Source organism: Dromiciops gliroides, chromosome 6 (assembly GCF_019393635.1).
Source record: "Dromiciops gliroides isolate mDroGli1 chromosome 6, mDroGli1.pri, whole genome shotgun sequence".
Classification (NCBI taxonomy): Eukaryota; Metazoa; Chordata; class Mammalia; order Microbiotheria; family Microbiotheriidae; genus Dromiciops; species Dromiciops gliroides.
The window spans coordinates 270,932,441-270,957,733 of record NC_057866.1 but is presented as its reverse complement, the minus strand read 5'-3'; the positions used below and the strand labels follow the sequence as shown (position 1 = coordinate 270,957,733).

At 42.1% G+C, this 25,293-nt stretch overlaps 1 protein-coding gene across 5 annotated transcripts in view; it reads left to right on the top strand.

The window, feature by feature from the left end:
* The window catches only part of KIAA1109 (KIAA1109 ortholog), a 222,166-nt gene that overhangs the window by 62,904 nt on the left and 133,969 nt on the right, over positions 1-25,293 (top strand). For 4 of the 5 annotated variants that reach the window (XM_043969748.1, XM_043969749.1, XM_043969746.1 and 1 more), the window contains exons 17-29: positions 13-110; positions 2,518-2,696; positions 2,850-2,956; positions 4,428-4,636; positions 6,069-6,296; positions 7,476-7,613; positions 9,400-9,579; positions 10,928-11,056; positions 12,678-12,797; positions 14,867-15,147; positions 18,200-18,450; positions 23,035-23,293; positions 23,607-24,444. In XM_043969748.1, coding sequence (XP_043825683.1) covers positions 13-110; positions 2,518-2,696; positions 2,850-2,956; positions 4,428-4,636; positions 6,069-6,296; positions 7,476-7,613; positions 9,400-9,579; positions 10,928-11,056; positions 12,678-12,797; positions 14,867-15,147; positions 18,200-18,450; positions 23,035-23,293; positions 23,607-24,444 — 3,017 coding nt within the window. The remainder of the gene's footprint in view (positions 1-12; positions 111-2,517; positions 2,697-2,849; positions 2,957-4,427; positions 4,637-6,068; positions 6,297-7,475; positions 7,614-9,399; positions 9,580-10,927; positions 11,057-12,677; positions 12,798-14,866; positions 15,148-18,199; positions 18,451-23,034; positions 23,294-23,606; positions 24,445-25,293) is intronic. The other variant, XM_043969747.1, reaches the window with a different exon arrangement.

Sequence of the window (25,293 nt, the reverse complement as noted above, 5' to 3'; positions counted from 1 at the left end):
CTTTTCTTCTAGTTTATCTGGCAGCCTGTGGGGAAACATTAAATCTTGATTTTTCTTTGCCTTTTACTGACTTTGTTCCAACTACATGCAATACCAGATTCACTTTAAGGGTAAGGTTCTTTATTTTTTTTTTAATGAGGTAGTTGGGGTTAAGTGACTTGCCCAGGGTCACAAAGCTAGTAAGTGTTAAGTGTCTGAGGCCGGATTTGAACTCAGGTCCTCTTGAATCCAGGGCCAGTGCTTTATCCACTGGGCCATCTAGCTGCCCCAAGCCTTATTTTCAAACACTCACCTTCCTGTCCTTCACCCTCAGCTGGTGTAGGGCCTCAGGAGTGAGTGCCAGTGGGTCTTGGAGTCAGAAAACCTGTGTGTGTTCCATGGCTCTGACATGACTTCTGAGCTTCAACTTTCTTCCCTATAAAAGTGGGGAATGAAACTTGCAGCCACACTGACTCCCTCACTGGGTGTTTGTGAGGGAAGGACTGGGCAAACCGTAAAGCACTGTGTGAAAGCGAGTTGCTGTTATTTTAGTCTGTCCATTCATCTTCCTCAAGGTAGCAGTTTGCAGGTTATGCACCAGCCTTGTTTTTATCATGTTTCTGATAGTTCAGCATTATCGTCGGCTACCTGTGAAGCCTTCTAAGTTCTAAATTCCTTGTTGGTGCAGGAAGGTAAAGTCATAAAGTTAGATCGGGGTGGGCATTAGCTGCTGTCAGGGGCAGGGATGGACAGGTTGGGATCAAGAAAGGTTCCGTGTAGAATGTGCAGCTAAAGCAGAATTGTTAAGGAAACAAGGGCTTCTAAGAGGTCGGAGTGCGGTAGAAATGCATTCTGGATATGTGGGGCAGCCAGATCATAGGCTGAGTTGGGGTTTGGAGTGTCCTGTATGAGGACCAGGAAGACAGTTTAGGTCGAGCGTAGAGTATAGGAAGGGCCGTAGTGTGAGGTGAGGTTGGAGCTGTGGTGTGGACTTACAGGGCTTTAAGAGCTACACAGAAGAGCTTTTGTTTGAAGCCAGAGAGTTTACTAAGGAAGGCAGTGTCCTGGTCGCATTTGTCCTTTTGGGAAATCCCTGTGCCGGCTATGTGATGACTTGGAGAGGATGCAGAGCAGAGACAGGGAGACAGTTAGAATTATCAGTTGTACTAGTTTAGGCAGGAGGCGATAAGAGCCTGAGCTAGGGTTTTGACTACTTGAGTAGAGAGAGGAAGAGAGTACGTGGAGGGGGAGATGAGGAGATTTAGCCTTGGATCAGCTATGCAGAGTGTGAGGGACGTTGGGAGTGAAGAACAGCGTCACGTTTGCAAACCAGAGTGGCCCCGAGGGTGCTAGTGCTTTCAACAGAAAAGATGAAGCATTTGTGGAGAAGGAAAATGAGTTCTGTGAGCTTTGAGGTGCCTGTGGGACATCCAGGGTGCTTAGGCAGGTGTGTTACTAGAGCTCAGGATAGAGACTAGGCCTGGATCTATAGGTATTAGATTAATTCCCTGAAGGTCTATATGGTCATGAAATGAGAGGCTGTGAAGAAGCAGTAGAGGAGGACCCAGGACAGAGCCCTTGGGGTACAGCTATAATGAGAAGTTAGGATATGGGTGATGAGCCAACACAATAAACTGAAAAGAGAAGAATCAGGCAGGGAGGAGGAGAGCCAAGACAAAGCTGTCTCCTTAAAACTTGGGGAGAGTGGGTGATGAGCAGCATCGGCAGCTACAGAGAGGTGGGAAAAAGTCATTGGGTTTGGAATGAAGAGATCACCAAAGACGAAAAGCATTTGTTAAGCGCTGGGTGCTGGGGATACAAAGAGAAGCAAGAAACAGGCCCTGTTCTCCATGAAGGAGTTCATGGCCCAGTAGACACGCCCGGTCCGAGGCCATTGGGAACTGGAGAGAGCGGCGTCAGTTTTAGCCGAGCCTAGAAGCCATAGTACTAAAGGCTGAAAAAGAAATAGGACATTGGAAAGCAACTTGTGTACGTTGGCATCTTTTTTTAGGCATTTGGCTCTGAAAACTGGTGGATATTTCAGATCATAGGACCTAGTCAGAGGTTTTTTTAGGTGAGGGGATATTTGGTCATCTTTGTCGGCCGAAGGAAGGCATCAGCAGACAGGGAGAGATAAGAGTGGGGATGATTCCTTTGCAGTCTGCTGGAGAAGAGGCAGAGGGGGATCAAAGTATTTGTAGAGGGCTTGGCTGTTGTGTGTAGACAGGCTAACTCATCATGAGAGACTGGACTAAAGGAGGAAGGGATTGGGGGACGGCTTCCTCTAAGGAGGCTTTGAGGGGGATGGGAAGGGAGAAGAAGAGTTTTCTCTAAATAAATCTCTTTAATGTCAGCCTTCTCTTTTATTTTTTAATTATTTTTTGTCATTCTTTATGAGCTTTAAAAATCTCAGAGATTTATTTTTAGTTTCTCTTATGTGTAGGGGAGTTTGTGAACCATGATGTTTCTGTATTAATTTCATATTTCACTATGGCAGATTGCCTATTTCTGGTAACTAATTTTAAAATGTTAATTTAGGGAGAAGATGTCGATCTTCATTTATTTCTGCCAGATTGCCACCCTAGTAAATACTCATTATTCTTGTTGGTGAAAAATTGTCACCCAAATAAAATGACTCCTGAGTCTTGTATTCCTGCTGAATGTCAGAGTGGCCAGAAAACAGTGAAACCAAAATGGCGAAACATCACCCAAGAAAAGTGAGTGCTTGAGAATGCTTTAGTTGTGCCTTCCTCTCTCTGGAGGCAAGGTCAGTGCAGTGAGAACACATCCATGGTGAAAAGCGCGGGCAGTGCGTGCTCTCTCAGACGATGCTCTAATGAACTAGAAAACAATTTCTTGCCTTTGAACAGGGCTGGCTGGGTTGAATGCTGGACTGTCCCCAGTGTGATGCTTACCATCGATTACACCTGGCATCCAATTTATCCTCAGAAGGCAGATGAGCAGTTAAAACAATCACGTAAGTATTTGCATGTTCCCTGTACCTGGAGACTTGACGCTTTCTGGTTATTTTCCTCAAAGTCAGAAGAAGAATAGAAGACAATCAGCCCTTCATCAAGCATTTATTTAGCTGTTACTCCATCCTGTCCTTGATGCTGGACATACAGAAACAAAAGTTAAAGAAACAGCGCATGCCCTTTATCGGCAGACAGCACACATATAAAGACTGGTATATAAAACGAAGTCAAGGTGGATTTGAACATAATTGAGTTTTGAGCTGCCTGTAGGACATCTGGCTCAAAATGTCCAATAAGCAGTTGGAGAGATGGGATTGGAGCCTACATTTGGGAATTATTGTTTGGGAATAATCTGGGTAGAGCTACAAGGGCACCAGCGAGAGAATGTGGAGAGGCTTAGGAAAGAACTTTTGAGTACATCTCTGTTTGGGTGGGGGCTGATATGATGATGGACCAAGAGAAAAAATGTTCATACTCTTGTTGCTTAAAACAAACAAAATCTTTGCAAAGGATTTGGATGTGATTATAAATTATATTTCACATCCTTTATTGCATTAGGTGTTTGTTCATAATCACTTAGCTGTCTAATATAGAGGCTTGTAATTCTTAGAGGTGCTGGGTCTAGAAATTTTGATGAAATTTAATGAAATCTTGACAAAACATATTGGAGACTATTGGTTATCCTTAATCAATACAATATACACTTATTTAGCACATCTAATATGCAAAGCACTACTTACATCTATACCCTGAACCTCATCCCATCAGATTTTTGTATTTTACACGTAAAACACTTGCCTTTAATGACATAAATCAGTTCTTTTAGGACATCACAATATTATTTGCAATTAAGTTTGTTCTGAAATTTGTTTATAAAATTGTACCCTGAAATAATTAATTTTAGGTTGATTTTTTTTTTAAGTGAGGCAATTTGGGTTATGTGACTTGCCCAGGGTCACACAGCTAGTAAGTGTTAAGTGTCTGAGGCCGGATTTGAACTCAGGTACTCCTGACTCCAGGGCTGGTGCTCTATCCACTGTGCCACCTAGCTGCCCCTTAGGTTAAATTTAAGTTAAACCATTCTTCTGTTTGTTGTGAGCAAGTCAAAAATCCCTGACGTTGACTTGCACGGTAGCATTAAGAATGTCATGTTGTATTTGAATAGCCCCTTCGTGAAAAATTTTGCATGGTAACGGATTTCTTCTAATGTTTATTATCTCTAGTTTGTGCACAGGTATTTTTTCTCACTTTATAAAGCTGACTTTAAGAACTTTGAGTACTTTCTGAACCATCAATTAAAATATTACAATGAGCTTCCTTAGCTCCCTCTTTTTTACTGTTTTACCATCTCCAGAAATCTCAGCTGATTTAGTTGCTACCTTAGTTGCAAAATGACTTATTTTCAGGGAATGTTTTGATGAAATCAGTTGGGTATTTTTTGTTGTCTGAATTAATTTTGTATTTGTTCTAAAGTGTCAGAAATGGAAGAAACCATGTTATCTGTACTAAGACCATCTCAGAAAGCATCAGACAGAATTGTTTCTTCTCCCACAACTTCTTCACGCCCACCTATTGATCCTTCAGAACTTCCACCTGATAAGCTTCATGTAGAAATGGAACTCTCTCCAGATTCTCAGATAACTCTGTATGGACCTCTGTTGAATGCCTTTCTGTCTATTAAGGTATGATTTAAAGAAGATGTACTTTCAAAATGGTAGGTGAGGTATTTAAAATGTGATGAAAAGTTGTTGAGCTCACAAATCAAGCAGTTGCTCTCCATTTCCATACCGCTTAAAATGATCAGCTTAGTTGTGTGGTTTTTTTTAAAAATAATCTATAGAATGTTTTAACAAGATTTATAAGCAGATTTAGCTAAATGTTTTATTTATACCTTTTGGTGTCCAGATTTTCAAACACTAAGTAGTAGACCTTTGTCAATCTTACTCAGAGTGGTGGGAGGATTTTTTAATAGGAACCAACTAAACCTATTGCCAAACCATGAATAATTTTGCTTTAGAAAATCATTATTAGCACAAGCTTTTTTGACTGCAAAAAAACTGATAGCACTTACATAAGAGCGAGACTTTTGATTTTGCATTTTTAGTGTTTAAACTGGGCAGGGAACAAGAATGTTTCATTCTCTCTTCTCAGGGACACTGGTTACTGCTGGTTTCTTGTTTTACCTTTTACTGATGATCTCTCTTCCCTTTCTGGGTGCAGTGTGCGTAGATTCCTAGTCTCGCTGGGTACATACTAGTCCCTTCCTTTAGATGAGTATATATAATCTGGTCTGGAGTAGTGAATGGGCAGCAGGAGAGAAGTGAAAGCACATGAACATTACTTACTTATAATACTTCTTGCACCTGAAAAGTTATTTTTAAAGATATTTAGTTGACACATTATATAAAAAACTAAAAAATGTCCTTTGTGTGGGCCATTCACAGTTCCCAGAGGAGTTTGGCACAAGCTATTTCTGTGTTAGATAATTTAATAGGGATTGGTTTAGTAGCAAAAATGAATATTATTATGAACTTGTAAAACTCTATGGGTATAGGATGGCTCAAAAGTGTTTCAGAATACTCTGTATTTAATTTTGAAAATTAAAACCGTATAGCATCTCTAAGGAAAACTCAGAAAGGCACGAAATTTAAAGAGTTCTTTTGGTCACAAAATTTGGCCAATTGTTATTTTTTAAAATAAATGCTTCTTTGGTTAGGGGAAGGTACTAATAGAAGAGCAACAAAAAATCATCCATGATATTACCAAAAAAAGATGATTAAGAGAGTATCACCAAGTATATAAATATATATCATAATCTCATCTTTAGAAAACCATGAGAATGAGCTTACATATACAGTAAACATCTCTGCGGCATATAGAAGGAAATAGGCTGTTTTTCTTAAATGATACTCTGTAGCACACCATTTCTTTATAGTCACTCCACTGAAGGGAACAAAGAACACTGAATCCTCCTGTAGCTATCGTTTGTTGGCTGCAAATTTTAAAATGGACTCGGAACCAAAAACCCAACACACACACCAGCTGTATCGTGATCACATCAGTTCCTCCACTGGAAATGTTATGGAAAAACCCATTCTTCTACCTTTTCCACAGGAGAATTACTTTGGAGAAGATGACATGTATATGGACTTCGAAGAAGTTATTTCAAGCCCCGTCTTATCACTCTCCACCTCATCCAGTTCTGGCTGGACTGCTGTTGGAATGGAACATGACAAAAAAGAAAATGAGACGTCAGCCAAGCCAGTCCATCCTCTTACCTTACGTCCTTGGGACATTACTGTGCTTGTGAACTTGTACAAGGTTCATGGGCGGCTTCCTGTTGTAAGTCACACGAAGTGGTAGTATTTCCAGTGTGTGTTATAAATGATAAAAACCGTTTTGTGTATTATAAAGTATACAAAACAGGTGTTTTGCAGCAATTTTAAAAAATCTTCATATATCTGTTTAAAAGTTTTCCTTTTGCTTTTTATAAACTGAGTGGATTATTTTTCTTTGTCTAGTGAGTGTATGTTTCCTTTGGGGTATATTTGTGGCTTACTGTATGCTAGAGATTGTGTGGAGTATGGGGTGGCACAAAGATGATAAGATCAATAAAACATGATCCCTATCCTCTAGGAACGTCATAGTCAAAAAAGAGAAAATTATACAAATAATACAAATAAAGAACTACTATATAAGACATAGATTGATAAAAATTATAAAAGATTTAGAAATAAAATATGATGTAGGAACGTTGAGGAAGGAAACATTACTTCTGAAACACTAATAGTTGTTTGTTTTTTAAATTTAGTGGGAATTTTAAATTGACATTCCAATATTTCTACTTTATTTTGCCCCTGGGAGATTATGAAACATTTTACATTGATATTTGGTATATTTTAGATCCCAAAGTTTTCCTGGCCCTTGTTTATCTACAAAATGAAGGGGTTCGATTAGATGACCCGGTAGCTCCAATTCTTATAATCCTAGATTTAATTTTAAACTCCAGAACCTAGTTAAGTCCCCAGTAGCTTCCTTGTTCCTTGTGGGTGCCATGGGGCCTCCAGAGGCTGATTGAGGAATAGACTTTCCTCAGAATTTCTGTTCCAAGATAGCCTGCTTGATATTAGGGGGATCTTAGGATTTACAAGATTGGCTAAGGCTTAGAATGAGCTGCTTCAGGTGGTCAAGGGTCTAGACAGTGAGGCCTTAAGTGCCCTACAGCCAGATCTGTTCCACACTGGCTCAATGCCAGGAAACAGGATGAGACTATATATGGAAGTTTTGTTCTGTGAGGTCAGCATTGCTCAGTAAATTTAATTCCCTCTTGATTTGCAAGTAGTTTTTGCTGATCTCAGGCAAACACAAATAAACTTCATTTTTATAGTATTTACCTAAGAGTATATTTTTTCTTTTTTTGGCTACAGAAATAGTCATGCTGTGTTTTTCAGGCACACGAGTTTGTTTGCATTCCCAATCATGTGTCCATGTTCTGAATATGATACTTTGTTTATCTTTTAGCATGGAAGTGCTGATGGTCCCGAATGCCCAACAGCTTTCTTGGAAAGATTATGTTTTGAAATGAAAAAGGGATTTAGAGAAACCATGCTGCAACTTGTTCTGTCCCCACTAAATGTATTTGTGAATGACAACTATCAGGTAATATGAAACGGGGGCTGGTTACAGCCAAAAAGTCTATTGATTTATCAGCTAATAATCTTAGAATCCTCGCAGTGTGATCAACCCAGCATATGACTGTACTAAGATGATATTTCAATCAAATGAATTTAACCTATTGGATGTTAACTATTAAGAAGAAATGCATTTCTATAAGATAGGGTGAATCTGTAAGTGATGATCTTTTTCAGCAGTAGACATATACATAAACTACCACCTCCCCAAAGCCACCCAGACAACTTGGACACTTGTAATTTGTAAGAAGATTTTCCTGACATCAGTCAGTGTGCATTACGGGCCTGCTGTATCCCTGACACTGTGCTCAGTGTGGGCAGGAAGCCTGAAGAAGAAAGCTGGAAAGCATTGGGGAAGCTGTTAAGTTGGCCTCTTTGCAGCTCCCACCTTTTGTTCCCTTTGGAACTGTGGAGAAAAGGCTTAATCTGTATTCCTGGTCTAAGCCTTGGGATATTGGAGCACTTTCACATTAATCTTGGAACCTTCTTTTCTCTACACTATTCCCATTTCAACCAATTTTTCAACCGATATTCCTGTGGTTTCCAAATGTTTCACTCATATTCGACCTCCCTTAGGGCTCTGCTTCATAAAGCGTTAATTTTTTTCTTTGCTTTGTGACGTTTACTTTAGAGATGTTTGCACTCATTTCGATGGTCTAGAGGCCGTCTTTTCATCGTTATTAATCTCTTACCTGTTCAGTTTAATGACTTATACTCAAGGTTCTTAACTTGGTTTGATAATGGTAGCATTTTCCCTTATGCTCTCCTGTTGTTCACTCCTTGACTCCTTCCCTTTTGTGGCCCAACTTCAGATTACTCTTGGCCTCCTCCCCAGCTGGGGGGTTTACTTTTAATTCACCTTAGTCGTTTTTGTTTTTGTTTTGGTGGGGCAATGGGGGTTAAGTGACTTGCCCAGGGTCACACAGCTAGTAAGTGTCAAGTGTCTGAGGCTGGATTTGAACTCAGGTCCTCCTGAATCCAGGGCCGGTGCTCCATCCACTGCACCACCTAGCTGCCCCCCATTAACCTTAGTCTTCACCCCCAGGTAATTTCTAGCGGTACAGAGTGGCCTCCAGTATATGCAATCCTCCCCTTCTGAGCTGGTGAACCCCAAATACCCAGTTCCTTCTGTTCTTTAGATCTCTGGCTGAGCATGATTTCAGTGCACTGAAAGGAGGGTAAGGGGAGAGGTGCTGCTGGCAGAAATTACAGCAGTAGCAGGGGACTTTCAGAGCACAAGTCCATGAGTCTGTTTTTGTAGCACTCTCTAGGGGTGGGCAGTGGGGGGGAGGAAGGAGCAGGTCAAGGATTGGGAATTCGGTTTCTCTGCTTTTAATTCAATAGATTGTCACCTCTAGGCTTCTTGGTGTTTTAGGCCATGGAAACAATTGCAATTAGTTTACTTTTTGCTTATAACTCTTATTTGGGGAGGTTTAGGAAATGTCTATCTAGTCCTCTGTGTCATTGGTCATATTGATTTTTATTTCAATCTTTTTGTAAATCTTTTTTTTTTTTTTTTGTAAAAACAAAAGATTGATTAAATTTTCAGTGGTGCTTTTGTTGATTCCTGTTGGTTTTTTGATGAGTACTCGGGTTACTAACCATCAAGAAATTTTATTTTCTCCTGACTACTTCTTTTGGGGTCAGTGGCCATTCCAGAAAGTACAGTTTTATTGCATATCTCTTTTAATAGTTTTAAGATGTCATGACATAGAGTTTTTTAGAACTCATTCTAATTTCACATTTGTCACCAGCAGCGACCTCCTGTGGATGAAGTGCTTAGAGAAGGTCACATCAGCTTGTCAGGCCTGCAGCTCCGGGCACATGCCATGTTTTCAGCAGAAGGGCTCCCTCTGGGGAGTGATTCCTTAGAATACGCATGGTTAATTGACATCCAGGCCGGGTGTCTGACAGCTAAGGTTACAGCACCACAGGTATGCTCAGTATTCAACATGGCTTGCTATTTCCTAATCCAGTCTTTTCTCTAGATTGAAGCCAGTACTTAGATTGGCTGGAATCATGAGAAAGAACCCGCTATTGTTTAGTTGTGAAAATATTGAATCCCTAGGTCTTGACCTTCTACGGCTGCTGATCAGTGGCTGGACCACCCCTTAGGTCCCTTTTGTGGAAACTATATGTAACTGGTTTAGACCTTGACTAGCAGATGGCCAGTGGCTGTAAGGAGTCTGAAACTTTCTTTGTTAGGAAATTTGTGACATCAACCTGACATGTGAATGTGAGGTGATAAAGACTCTATCGGGATACACAACTGTACTTCTCTCAAATTGTGAAGAAATGTAAGTTTCAGTAGACATGATGCTTTGTATGTTTCTTGTGCTTATCCCACATGAAGACATAACATGGATCTCCCTAACAACTAGACTTCCTACTTGGATGTGTCCATGGGGTGCAGAGTCAGAGGGCAGGGCTTGGGATGCTGCCTTGAGCTCTCTGTTAGGGGATGGGGAGAAGGGGCACCTTTTCTACACTTTGTAGAATGCCCTTTTCCAGCACATCTCTTCTTCCCTTTAAAGAATCTGATGGTTTGTAGGATGGGCTAGGCAGCACCCCAGAAGAGGGCCACAGTCCCAACCCCTGTTTGAGGATAGGCTCATGCACACACAGTCCTGTGCTTGTTTAATTTTCTCTGTGAACATTTTAAAAAATGAAATACTCATGAAGCAGTAATGACTCTTGGCATTCATTCTGTCATATAATTATGGCATTAAAGGTCAGTGGGGAGAGGATGACAGAAGGCCATGGTTCCAGAGTGGGAAGGGATGTTGGCAACCATTTGGTCCCATGCCTCCATCTTACAGTTGAGGCAACTGCGTCCCACAGAGGTTAAGGGATTATGTGGCAGAGCCAAGTTTTGTGTGTAGGACCTCGGGCTCCCAATCTAGCATTAATCATAACTTGACCTATTATGAGGTATAGATCATAGTGTACTTTTGAGCTCAGAGATTAAGTTATCGGACAGGAAAGCTTTTCCTTGAAAAGAAATAATTGCTTTAGAAATTGCTGAAGGAGTTTGGTTTAAAACGAAGACACTTTTTTCACTTTTTTTTAACATCACTTTTACATAAATGAAAGGCCAAAGAAGCATGTCAAGACACTAGAAAAATTATGTTGGCAAATAGCAAGTAGGTTATTTGCTGGTAAGGAAGTAACCCCTTTTCTCTTTATTTTAAGCTTTGCCGATCTTCTTCGTAAGCTCTTGAACTCTGTTTCCTTGTTTATAATGCTAACCGTGCTGTCAATCTGTCACTGTTCTCCCCATAGTTGGCATGTCTTTTGGAATGGGGACAGACATTTGTTTTTCATGTGGTGTGCCGAGAATTTGAGCTAGAAAGACCAAAATCTGTAATATTATGTCAGCATGGAATTGATCGCCGCTTCTGTGAATCTAAGGTATTTGATTAGTTATACTGGTAAATGCTGTAAATACATAGGCTTATTAAATGATGTTAACTTGAAATTGGATGTCCCTTTCAAAGAAGGTAGAATAAAAAAATCCAGCCTTTTTTTCTCTTATTTTAAGATCCCCAAATTTTTGTTACTCTAGTATTATTTTTTTCTAAATTCTGAGAATATACAATTTTCTTGCATGTCCAAAAATCTTAGAGAAAATTTATAAAAGTGTGAATATTATGCTTTACATGGGAATGGTGTTTTTGACCTTTTACCTATGTAGCTTATTAGGTCCTTACAATGACCTTATTTGATGGATGAGACAAAGGCAAAGATAAGTATAATTATATTTCTCTATAAAATGTAGAATAGCTACAAAATAGCTGTTCTATTAATGAAATTAAAATAATTCATGTTATATGTACACATATAAACGTCTACATCTACATAGAATATATAATCTCCATACATGAATGAATGAGAATTGGAATAGATAATCTACCAGGTCCCTTCCAGTTCTGATATTCACTGCATTTCCATTAGTGGTAATGTACATATCCTTTGGTGACCTTTACATTATACAGCATTTTTTCCCCAGAACTTCATTAAAATTCTTCAGTTTGCAAGTTATACTTCTTTGGGTTTACAGTTGCCACACTAATGTAGTGTTTTGCCCAAATAGAGATACGTCTTAATTTAGTACCCATAGACCACTTTCCATACCCAAAGACCATATTTCCCTAGAGCAGAAATGTAAAGCTCATGGCCTCCGACATTAAAATGTAATTGTGAGGGGGCAGCTAGGTGGCGCAGTGGATAGAGCACTGGCCCTGGATTCAGGAGTACCTGAGTTCAAATCCGGCCTCAGACACTTAACACTTACTAGCTGTGTGACCCTGGGCAAGTCACTTAACCCTGATTGCCTCACTAAAAAAAAAAAATGTAATTGTGAAACGTTTGACAGAATAAATAAAAATACACTTTAACATAGTGCTGATTTCTGGTTTTCTAAGTCAGTGTGTGTCTTCAGGAACCCGGATTTTTCTTAGTTTGACACCCCCGCTAAGTGACATAAATGGAAGGGTTGGGGATGAGGGCAGAGCCAGAGTGAGGAGACTTGTAGGAAGAAACCGTTTTATTGACTATTTTTGTTCATGGCTAGTAATATAAACCACTAAAAAAGCTCAAAAGAGCCATGTGTTTGCTTCAGGGACAAGAAGGGAAGAGAGAAGCTATGGAAATGGTTGTGTTTCAGGCATCGAGGCAAGGAGCGAAAGCGTGATTAGGAAGAATGGGTATGGACAGCCAAAAGGACAACAGACAGGAAGACAGAGCACGTCACTGCTTTGGGGCTCACTTTCTTTAGCATACTTCCTGGCACATAGTAGACACTTAGTAAATGTATAGTGGATTAAATTTATGGAACTGACCAGATGGACTTTAAGACTCTCTCTGGTTCTAAATGCTCTGATCTTGTGCACAAATACTGAATTTTAATAATGAACCGTAATAACTTTCTCTATAAAATGTTATATATTCAGGCACTTAAGTTTTCTTTTAAGTAAGAAAAATCCTTTTATAAGTAAAAATACTGACTGTTGGCATTCTTTTGTAACTCTAGATGAGTTGTGTTCCTGGGCCTTGTTCAACTTCGGACGACTTGAAGTACACTATGACCCGCTTAGCCGTAGATGGTGCAGACCTTTATGTTGTGGAGCATGGCTGTGCTACAAATATAAGGGTAAACGTTTTGTCTTGTGGTTGTAGTTGTTGTGGATTGATGGGCCTTTTTATTCCTTGAAATGGAAAGAAGAACCAGTTCCTGGATGTTTTTGTTCAAATGAACTTCAGTATAGGTGGTAAACTTTATATGTCTTGTGTTTCTTAAAAATGCCATTGATTTTTACTAGATGGCTTTTAAAAAAATCCTATCTTCAAATATTCCCTTTACCCTCAATTAGTTTTTAGTGTTTCTTTAACCACACAGTGTTGTAAATCAGTTTTGTCTTCTGATAGTAATGCCTTGGCCTTTTCACCACCTGCCCTGCCCCCATATAATTTTCTTTTTTCATGTCTAACGCTCCTCTTAGTTGCATATTGTTTTGGTTTTTTGTGTGCCTTGTATTTTTGTTTTCATTTTGGTTCCGTTGCTTCGGTTGTCCTTATTTTCCAATTAATGTTCTTTCTTTTTGTGCTTGTTCTTCCCCTCTCATTCTTTTTACCTATTTTTGGCATTACTCTTTCCCTGTTCTGTCTCCAGCTTTCTTCTGACATCCCTTCTTTTACCTCTCTTTCTTCCCTTTCTTTTTCAACCTCTTTCCCTCCCCCATTTTTTTAATCCCTTATTTTCCTTAGGAATTGTGTGAGGGGCTATTTCAAGTAACTGTATACGAATGGTGGGTGACGATCAGTCTTAGAGATGGATATTCATGAAAACATAGACTCTGGGCTTGTAACAAGTGGTGTCTTCCTAATATGTAATCGATATGCTTTATGTGTCACTGCATAATATTTTACTTCAATGCCTTTAAAATATTTATCTAGGAAATGAGGGAAGAGAGGCAGGCATCTGAGAATAAAGTTGGGCAGAGGAGGGAGAATTCCCAAAATAGGTAAAATGAAAAAGGGAAGGCCATTCACCAGAAGAAAAGGCACATAAAGGGAAAGGAAGCAGCAAAACCAAAGTGAAGAAAACATAAGGTGATAGGAAACAAGATGCAAAGAAAAAGACATAAGACTTAGAGAATGAAAGAAGGGAACTGGGTCAAGGAGGCCGTAGAAGGCCTAGCTGGTCACTGTCAGTCTGTGCTATTAGAGAGTCTTGTCCAGCTCCATGGGACCGGGGCCCTGCTTTCTTCTCCTCTGTTATCTCAGACTTGTCCCATGGTGGGTGATTCCCAAATGGCTGTGGAGTTTATAATTGAGTAAGCGTGACCTAGGGGCAAGAGGGCTGGATTTGGGGTGTGAGGCCCTCGGCTGAAATCTTGGCTCTTTTCCTGGTTATAGTCTGTGGGACCCTTGGGCCAGTCCATTTGCTTATCTGTAGAATGAGGGGATTGACCAAGAGGACCTCTCACTTTCTTCCCAGCTTGTAATCTCTCCTGCTCTGTGGCAGATGTTTAGTTAAAGGAGGTAACGTTAGTGTACGGTGGGGAATAGCAGCACAAATGGTTAGAGCAGTGGCAGGCCATGGGGGTGGTGGTTGAAAGGAGAGCTCTCTTTGGGATTATTCCACATTCTACCCCAGATCTGCTAAGTAAATAGAGAAAAGAGATGATGGAACAAAAAAAGATTTAGCCAAAGCTGAGCCTTCTGCCTAAGCAATTTCAAGCCTATCACTTCTCCTGAAGTAGCCACATGGTACAGTTCCTAGGTCTGATCCCACAGCTCGTAGTTAAGCTTCTCGACTGTAATGTACACTGGTGGATTGACCAACAACATTATAATTGTGCTTCCTGTATCTATGGCTATGATTTCAAAATATATGGTTTGGAGAGTGAGCTTCTATAATCTGACAATGGACAGAGGAGAATGGAGTCGGAGAGAAAAATTTGTGTGTCTCTGAACCCAGAGAGACATTGCTTTTCTCTTTGATATGGAAAAATGTCAGCAGTGCCCCTGGTTCATCCCTGCTAGTCAAAAGATAAGCTTTATAATGTCTTTCTTAGAGTGTATGGAGAGTTTTATTCACTCAGGTCAAGTGAGGAATCTAGATACTTTAACCTACTGTTCTCTCATTTATCCTAACTTATCCAGTTTGGGTTTTAATGATTAAATGTGTTCCATTTTCTTTTCCATTGTACTCTTTAGATGGGCGCCATGCGAGTCGCCAACTGTAATCTCCATAATCAGTCAGTCGGGGAAGGCATAAGTGCTGCCATCCAAGATTTTCAAGTGAGACAGTACATCGAGCAGTTAAGTAACTGCAGGATTGGCCTTCAGCCTGCACTCCTGCGGAGGGCCTGTTGGCTCGAGGCGGGATCCGTCGGCGTGGGGCTCATCACTGGCGACGTGGCCCTCGCAGCGGACCACCACTCCAAACATGAGGTGCAGCGCCATTTCCTAGAAACTCACGACAGAAGAACCAAGAGGTGAGGAAAAATATTTGGAGCGAGGGCCTTCCCATGGTAGACAGCTCCCTTGTTTGCTGTTTATAGTTCACATGAGCAGAACAGTTGGAGTTTTTGGTTTGGTCCTTCAGTTGTTTCTTTGCTGGTCACTTCTGTAGCAAGCATTAGCTGTTTGAGTGGAATGCCTCTAGCCAGTTAGTGCACTTGGGTAGAGCCAGCTACTTATGAAGGCAGTATTAATAAGTGTGATGGCAGGCACCCCCAGTTTGGTTCTCATCCTTTTGCACCATTAGAAAAATGAATCAAAAGCACCTCCTTCATCTATACTACAGTCTGGATGCATAAAAGACAGCATGAGATAGTAAAACTCTGTAGTAGAATGAAAGCCTTTCTATTTTCAGAAACTTGAATGAGTTGTGTTGAGTGATTGGATCTTGGTTTTTTTGTTGTTTTTTTTTTTTTTTTTAGTGAGGCACTTGGGGTTAAGTGACTTGCCCAGGGTCACACAGCTGGTAAGTGTCAAGTGTCTGAGGCCAGATCTGAACTCAGGTACTCCTGACTCCAGTGTCGGTGCTCTATCCACTGCGCCACCGAGCTGCCCTGTGATTGGATCTTTATACACAAAGTGATGGTTTGAAATCAGTTATGTCTCATTTAGAGTCTTTCAGATAAATGGGGAAATGAGGGGTAAAAATACCAGCAACAGGGGCAGCTAGGTGGTGCAGTAGATAAAGCACCAGCCCTGGATTCAGGAGGACCTGAGTTCAAATGTGGCCTCAGACACTTGACACTTACTAGCTGTGTGACCCTGGGCAAGTCACTTAACCCCCATTGCCCCACAAAAAAAAAAAAAGAAAGAAAGAAAAGAAAAATACTTGCAACAAGATCATAGATGGGCCAAAGGAGAGACTGAAGAAAGTCGGGAAATCATCATTAAAATGATTTTTACATGTTGTTTCTCTAATACTGTATTGGGTTCATTCTGATTGTTAGAAACCCTTAGATTTTGTGCATTTAGCTTTTGATGCTCATCAATCAATAAGCATTTTATAAGAAGCACGGTGGTAGATACAGGGAGTATGCAAACAGCGTAATGGCCCTTACTCTCAAGGAGTTTGCTTTCTATCTGGAAAGACAGGTTCATAATGAAATATGTTCAGAATAAATGTATAAAGAATGAATACAGAATAAGTGCCAGGTAGTGAAATACAGGTATTTACATAAGGGGAAGGGATGAAAAGTCATTGGGGGGGGGGGAATTAGGAAATGGTGTTTGAGAGTGACTCTTGAGACGAGATGAGGAGCAAGGACGTTCCAAGAATGGGACACACAAAGGCCTCAAAGGCCCGAGATGGGAAGTGTAGTACGGTGTGTGAGGAGCCGAGAGAAGGCCGTCTTGTGCGGCACAACAAGGCGAGAATAATAGCTTGGGGCCAGCTCGTTGTGGGCTTTAAAAGATGTCCTGGAGGCAGGAGAGAGCCACGGGAATTGATCGTCTAAGGAGAGACATGGGACTTGGTCCGACGTGTCTGAAGGTAGATCATAGGAGGGGAGAGGGAGTGGGGAGTAGAGGATGGCACTTGGGTTGTGAGCCTGGGGGAGCAAGAGGTTGGTGGTGCCTTTGACAATGATAGGGAAGTTTGGAAGGAGGGAGGGTTTGAGGGGCTGGGAATCTTGAGTTCAGCTTCGGCTTTATTAAGTTTAAGGTTTCTCTTGGACATCCAGGTCGAGATATCCCATAAACCAAAGCTTCTTAAACTGTGGTTCGTGACCCCACGTGGGGTCACGTAACTGAATGTGGGAGTTGTGTAAAATTTGGCAGTACGTGTTTGGTTTGTACGCCTATTTTCTATACCTCTATACCCCAGGTCACACATGCATTTCTTAGGTGAGAAGGGGTCGCAAGTGGAAAAAGTTTAAGAAGCCCAGTTAATGATACAAGCCTGGCCCATAGGCTTTCCTATCCAGCCTTTGTGGGGCTGGATAAATAGATTGGAGAATCATCAGCATAGGGATGATAATTGAATCTGTGGGAGCTGACAAGTTCACCAGGTGACACAGTATAGAAGAGAAGAAGGCCCAGGCCAGAACCCTGGGGGACAGCCACCTTTGGCAGGCGTGACCTGGGGAAGACCCAGCAAAGGAGGCTGAGAAGGAACCATCAGAAAAGTAGGAGAAGCCGGTAAGAACTGCCCAGAAAACCTAGAGAGAAGTGAGGATCCCAGAGGACAGGGCTAGACGGCATCAGAGGTCACAGACAGGTCAGGGATGAGGACTGAGATGAGGAGGGAAAAGGGAAGAGTTCTTGGTGAATGGACTCACCGTAAGTGTAAAGAGTCCTAGAGGTGAAGTCGAAGCCACGAATTCTTTTTGTGTTCCCCTTCTGACTAGACTTTTAACGTTGGGCTTTAGATTTATATCTATAAAGTAGGATTGCACATCACTTACCGCTCAAGCCTTGTGGAAGTCTGTTAAGTTGTTGTTGCTGTTTGTCCTTTGTTCTCTAAGAAGACTGTGACCTTGGGATGACAGCATGCCTTGCAGTGAATTGGATTGAAGTGAGGGAGGGCTGTGCGAGGTCACCAGCCTCCCTCTCTCCTCCAGAGTCACTGGGTCCGGTGGCAAGATAGACATCAGGATGACAGGAGATAACTCTGTGTGTGTAAGGCAGTGGGGATTAATTGACTTGCCCAGGGTCACACAGCCAGTAAGTGTCTGAAGTGAGATTTGAACTCATGTATTCCTTCCTTCAGGGCTGGTGCTCCACCTAGCTGCCCTAAATAGTAAGTGTCGACAGGCAAATAGCTAATGTTTACACACTGCTTTCAGGTGTGCAAAGCGTTGTATATAGACGTACTCCTCCAGCCCTCACTCATCAGTGCTCCTCTGACATGGGCGGGTTTAATCCTCAATTTATAAATGAGAAAGTGACTCGTGCAGGGTCATCCAACTGACCATTGTCCCTGCTGTGACTGGAACACGGCACCACACAGAAAGGCCGTCCGGGAGTATTTGATGATTTTAGGTGAATGTTCTTTAGCACAGCTTTAGAGTCTTGGTCTTTGCTCCCCAGGTTGTGGTTTTTGTGGCCAGATGACAGTGTGAAGAATAGAAGGAGCAGGAACAAGTGTGGCTGCTTGGGAGGCTGCAGGTTCTTTGGGGGCACAGCCACCGGCCTGGACTTCTTCAAGCTGGAGGAACTCACGCCCTCCAGCAGCTCAGCCTTTTCGAGCACAAGTGCGGAGTCTGACAGGTGTTATGGGCAGTCTCTCCTGCAGCCTGGAGAATGGATTATCACCAAAGAAGTCCCCAAAGTCGTGGATGGTAAGAATGTGGGCTGTTCTCTTGTTTGTGGTATTGACGTGATCTGCCAGTGTTTCTCATAGTAGCGGCTGGTGCCATCTCATTGTCAGAGCCTCCTATTGCTCAGGGTGAGTAAATGACTTCTGAAGAAGTGACTGCTGGGAAGAAGACAGAGTAAAGTCAGCAAGATGCAGTGGCTTTCTCAGCACTACAGAGTAAGGCCAAAACGACACTGGAGCTTGTCATGCCTGGTTATTCTGCAGTTTGCAGAAACAAGCGAGCTAGACTTTGGGGGTGTAGTCTAACTGTTTGATCAAACCGGGATGCAGTTTTGAGGCACAACTTTACAGTATTTGTGATTGAAGGTCAAAACAGCTTTCATGGCTGAGAGAGAGAGAGACAGAGTGTGTGTGCGCGCGCGCGCATGTGTGTGTGTGTGTGTGTGTGTATCTGTAAAATCCACCATGATAGTCTCACATCTTTTGTTTGAGAATGGATTCGGCTGTAACTCTCCCCACATGATCACAGGGTCTGGATCAGTTTTATGTTGCCAAATGATTTTGGGATATTTACTCCAGAAATATCGGATTGGAAGCATCTGCATAGAAATTTGTGCCTCTTGGAGGAGAGTCCCTCCTTTGCTCACTTCCTTGGTACTTTAGGATGGCCCAGTAGAAGAACCACCAATTTCCTCATTCCTCTGGTGATGGAAAGTGCATCGTAAGGCATGAAACTCTACAAGGGTTGGCTGTTATGCTTATTGATCATGCTCATAACAATAATGACTATTAAGGTGTGTCTAAATGCCTTTCCTATAAAGGTCTCTGGAAGGAGGGGAGCATTGGGATCTCATTTCATTTTCTTAAATTAGAAGAATACATTTAATAAATATTGTCCACTTGTTTTGGGGACATATTGTCTTCTCTCACCCCAGAGCTTTTTAATGTCAAGGTTAGCTTAAGAGAAGAAATTGAGTATTTCCAACTTGTACATCAAGAAGCTTACATGCTGTTGAGGGAAAACCGTTTGAACAAAGAAAAGTAAATGCACTGTCTATACAAAGACCTCCCCCAAGCCGGGGTAAGAGAGTGTGACTTGGAGGGGGCGGGTCAGGATAGGCCTGGCAGGAGAGAGGAAAGAAGGCCAGCACGGGAGGGGCGAGGGAGGGGCCGTACCCAGAGAGCTAAGGGGGGGAGGTGCAATCTGCTGTCTTCATAGGGGGCCCATTAAGGGTCCATTGGGACTGAGTGTGGAATATGGGCTAAGAGCAAGGGGTGGTTGAGACAACCGAGTCATGTTATTTGGTTGGTAAAAGTGTCACACAGAAGTAGTCACAGGAACAGACATCAGACTGGTTCACTGAAACTGAAAGAGAAGGGCAGAATTGCCGGGCACCCCCCCCCCCACCCCCGCCCGCGGCTTCCAGCTTCTGTAGGTACTGTACGTCCAGGGGATCCTTGGGAGGGGGGGTTATCTCAAAGCCATTTCTCATCTTGATCTTATCAGTCATCATTGATTCTGACTGAGTATTGGAAAGGAAAGGTTCCCTCCATGCCCTGAGGGCTTAGTCTGTCTGAGTTACTTGATGCCATTTTCTCTGTGGCTTCTGTTTTTTATATTAAATCAATGAATGCCTGTAAGTGGCCTTCACTTCTTCTGTGGATTTGTGGCTATTCCTCCAGACCCGGCTTCCTATGGGGTTCTTGTTCATTTCCTTTGCTGAACATGCCAGAGGCCTTCCTCTAGGTCAGGGGTCCTTGGTCTTCTTAGTTTCCTGGGTCCCTGTAGCAGTTTGGTGAAGCCGTCTTAGAATAGTGTGTTTAAATGTGTAAGAATAAAATGCACAGGATTACAGATGAAACTGATTACACACATGCATACACACACACATATAAATATTTGGGGGGGGGCAGGGCAATGATGGTTAAGTGACTTGCCTAGGGTCCTACAGCTAGTATGTGAGAAACTAATTATATTGAAATAAAGATACAATTTTTTTTTCTTGTATAAGTTCATGGACCCTCTGAGGTCTTTCCATGGAGTTGTCTAACATTCTGCAGGTATCAGCAGAGCCCTCTGGCTGGCTATTTGAAACCTCGTGCACTTGCCCTATCACCAGCTTATCTTTTCTACTATACAGATCCTGAATGTTGTCTTTTTTTAAAAAATTATTTATTTTAATTTTTCTCAATTACATGTAAAGATATTTTTTAGTTCCAATTTTTTCTCCCTCCCTTCCCTCCCCTCTCCCAGAGCCAGTAAGCAATTTGATATAGGTTATATGTTACAATCATGTGGAACATTTCCAGAATGTTATCTATTATGCCACTGTCGGTACACAAACCATCATCGACAAAATCACACAGCCCATATATACCCACCTCTGTTCTTCCATTGTCTTCTGGGTCACCTATGATTTTGATTCTTCAGTGGTTGTAGTCTTTCAAAGTTTGTAGCCACATAACATTGCTAGAAGCATATTGATATTAAAAAGATGGATTTTTGTTTTGTGAAGTCCTTGGATGCATCATTTCCTAAATGCAGTGTACTCTGCTCTTCAGTTGTAGCCTTGGCTGGTTGTGCATCTGCAGTTAACATCCAAGATTCTTGTACAAACGGACTGTCTTAGGTCAGTGGATTATCCATTTGACTGGCTGACATTGTTCGGACAGTAGACATTCTTAATGCATTTGATTTTTTTTCCCCATGGATTGTTAGGCTGGAGTTGATCTTTTGTGAGTGACTGTGGATTCCTTCAGGAGGCTTTGTGATATTCTGGGGTGTAAGGTAGGCAGCATGTTTGCACCCACAGCAGGAGCATCTGGGGATCTTCAGTGTCAGTAAAGAATCCCATGACTCACGTGGTGAATCCTTGTAAGCACCTACCCCAGAGGAAGCTTATATGATTTCAGTGTGTGCTTGGGAGATTGAAAAATAACCTTTAGAGCTGCTTGCCTTATTGTGTCCCCTACGCTCTGGCATGGGCCTTCTTCTCTTCCCCTCGCCGTTACCTCCCTTGGTTATTTCATCAACCCCTAGAGGTTCAGTTATCTCTCTTCCAATGAGCTCTGATCTCCCCCAGTCTCCATCTCCAGATGCCTATTACACATCGTGAACCATATGGCCCATAGACATCTGAAATAAGGTGTGCCCAGAACAGATCTCAGGATCTTTCCTCCCAAACCCATTCTTCTGAAGGTGCCTTTTGCTGTCATGGGCACCTCCTAGTCACCTTGGCTCACAACTGAGGTGCCGTCCTCACCGCCTCATTCTCAACCCATAAAACCAATCTGTCATTCCTACTTTCAGGGCATCTCTCAGCTCCTCTTCTCTCCTTTGACGCTACTGCCATCCTTGTGCAGGGCCTTATCATACCCAGACTGTTGCAAGGGCCTTCTGGTTGGTCTTTGTGTTTCAAGTCCCTTCCCACTCTAGTCAGTCCTGCACTGGGCTGCCAAAGGGATTGTCCTGTAATTGAGGAGGTCCGACCAGGCTGTCACACACCCTTTTCACTTGGTATTCTTCTTTCGGCTTCATCTCTAAATGCTCTTAGCAATCGTAGTTAGTAAGCATTTATGAAGCACCAGCTGTGTGTGAGCAAATATAAAAGTGAAGTTACCTCCACATATTTATAGACTTAAGTAAGCCTGCCATGACTTAATTGAAGCTCTACCAAGGAAATAAATAACTCGCAGATCAATAACCAGTCATTTTCTGCCTTGTAAAATATAGTCATGTTCATCTTTTATTATATTGTTTATTGCTTGTTACAGACAACACCATCTGATGTTTCTTCAAGGAGATAGTCATGATATAAAGAAGTGAAGAATCTGAGTATTGTACTAAACAAACCTTGGGTGTTTTTCATTTCTTAATCACAAATAATATTTTTCCAACACATTTTTACCGTTATTCCCTATGCCCACCTTTGAATTGAAGGCTTGAATATTAACAGATGCATGTATGTGTTGGTTGCTTTCACTTAAATTATAATTTCTAGGAGCAGCTCGATGGCAGAGTCGATAGAGCACTGGGCCTGGAGTCAGAAAGATCTGAGTTCAAATCCAACCTCAGACACTAGCTGTGTGACCCTGACCAAGTCACTCATTTAACCACAGCCTGCCTCAGTTTCCTCATCTGTAAAATGGAGATAAATAATAGCCCCTCCCTCCCAGAGCTGTTGGGGGATCAAATGAGATAATATTTGGAAAGTGCTGAGCATAGAGTAAGCACTATCTAAGTGTTCGTTGTCATCATTATCATCAGATAACCTAAATTGGGAAATCATGGGTTCCTACAGCTATCACACAATACATAGTTAGGTTTGCTTTTGCGACAGATTACACTCTGTACCTTTCTGCCTCTTCTAGCCTTCCTGCAGTCTCCAGCTTTGCCAGTGATGTAGCTTTGTATTTGATAGCTCTGCAACTCTCCACATTTGCCCCCAAACCACTTAGTTTGTCGTAGTTTTCCTTCTGACCTTGCTGGGGGCAATCAGTCAGCAAGTATTTATGAAGGGCAGAAACTAAGACTTTGTACGTTGACTTTGAGGATATTAAAATATTCATATAAGTTCTTTAAAAATATTAATCTTTTTATGTTTAGGTAAAATAAATGGCATAAAAAGGAAAGAATGGGACAGCAAGTCGGTGGGGATAGACGTTGAGAGGAAAGCTCACTCCTTGAGCCTTCAGGTGCCTCTGCGTTCTCACAGCTCCTCCTCTTCCTCTGAGGAGAATAGCAGTTCCAGCGCAGCCCAGCCTTTGTTAGCCGGGGACAAAGAGAGTCCTTCTTCTGTCGCTGAAGAGCCCATGGTCCAAAAGGACACCTTGCTTGCTTCCAAAAGAGAAGAGGGCCAAGGAAGGTGAGGCTCCTGAGGGAACTGGGCTTTTGTTCAAAAACCATCTCATAACTGGTTCCTTTTGTGGCTCGCTACAGCACGGAAGGGTGTAAACAAGTTTTGTAAAATATAACTGTCATCAGAGGCGAATTATGGATTTCATTAGAGGAGGTCTTGCCGAGAAATAGTCTTCTTTACTGTAAATGCCTTCTCCCATGGGGACATTTACTTTATTTGAGAAATGGATGACAGCAAATGACTAAAAGGTGTTTAAAAGCCCCATCTGGATTGTGTGATGTGAGCACAGTTGTGATAGAAGTTTCGTTTTCTGTTTTAGCGTTCCCACAGAAGTTTCAGGAAACAGTCCTGTTTCTCCAAATACTCAGGATAAGTCTGGAGTGCAGTCTCCCCTTCGGTCCCCCTTAAAGCGACAAGCGTCTGTGTGTTCCACCCGCCTTGGGAGCACCAAAAGCCTGACTGCGGCTTTCTATGGCGACAAGCAGCCGGGGACGGTTGGAGTTCAGTTCAGCAGTGACGTCTCCCGAAGTGATGAGAATGTGCTGGATTCCCCCAAACAGAGGAGGAGCTTTGGTTCCTTCCCGTACACCCCATCAGCAGACTCAAACTCCTTTCATCAGTACCGCTCGATGGATTCCAGCATGTCAATGGCTGACAGCGAAGCCTATTTTTCTGCCGCTGAGGAATTTGAACCAATAAGCAGCGATGAAGGCCCGGGAACTTATCCGGGACGAAAAAAAAAGAAAAAACAGGCACAGCAAATTGACTATAGCAGAGGTTCCATCTATCACAGTGTTGAAGGACCACTTTCTGGCCATGGAGAAAGCATTCAGGACACTCAGACCCTGCTGATCAAAACTCATCCTTCCCAGGCTTCTTTTGTTTCAGCCCTAGGAGGTGATGATGAGCTGGGAGAACACTTGTATATGACAGAAGGTGAGAAAACCACCGAGAGGGAGCAGATCACTTCTCAACAGCCTGTCATGAGTTGTTATCAGACTTACCTTACTCAATTCCAGGTCATCAATTGGTTAGTTAAGCACCCCACAAACAAAAGAACCTCAAAGTCCTCGTTGCACCGACCACTGGATCTGGACACACCAACCAGTGAAGAAAGCTCATCCTCTTTTGAACACCTCTCTGTACCAACTTTCAAGGTATGCTGCAGTCTAGTCAGCTGGGGGAGTAGAGGTGATGAGGACAGGGGTGGGAGCAACCTGACTTTTTACTGAATATCGGAATATGTGAGGACAAAAATATCATTGAAACACAACTTTAGGGAAGTGAAAGATGCTAAGATGTGTCTTCTTGAGTCAGTAGAACTCAGGCATTGTTTTTTGGTTGATCTGTATCTAACAGGAGCTCAATCACACCCACAAAAATTAGTTAGTTACCCAACTGGTTTTTATAACCCTAAACCAATATTTCATGGTGTTCTAATTTGTTGTGAGATTCATTTTTGGTTATAAGTTTTCTGGAAAAGTTGTTATATTTATATGTTCCAAACATATCTTAACCAGAATTTGCATTCTTTACTTTGCATTTTATTTAATTCTTTTTTGATCCAACACTGTAGGGAAACTAGCAGCATGGGAATTCCTTGCATAGATCCAGAGTGATGCAAATCAGTCATTTATCTGTTTGTCATTTAACATCTTAGAGAGTGGCCCAGAGGCACCAAGAGATCATGCCCACAGAGTCACTGTTTCATAGGCCAGGCCTCAACAGTCTTCCTGACTCCCACGGTGCACCCTGCCTTTCTGTTATCGTTAAATGCTCTCATATTTCAGTAGAGCTCTGACCTCCTTGACATGCTGTTCTCCTCTGTTGTGGAAATCACAGTGCATGCACAGCTGCCCATCCTCTGGTCCAGTTTTCCCCATAAGTTTTTTTTTTCCCCAAAAACATTTATTTATTTGCTCACTCATTCATTCGTTTTGTTTGTTTTTTGCTGGGCAGTGAAGGTTAGGTGACTTGCCCAGGGTCACACAGCTAGTAAGTGTCAA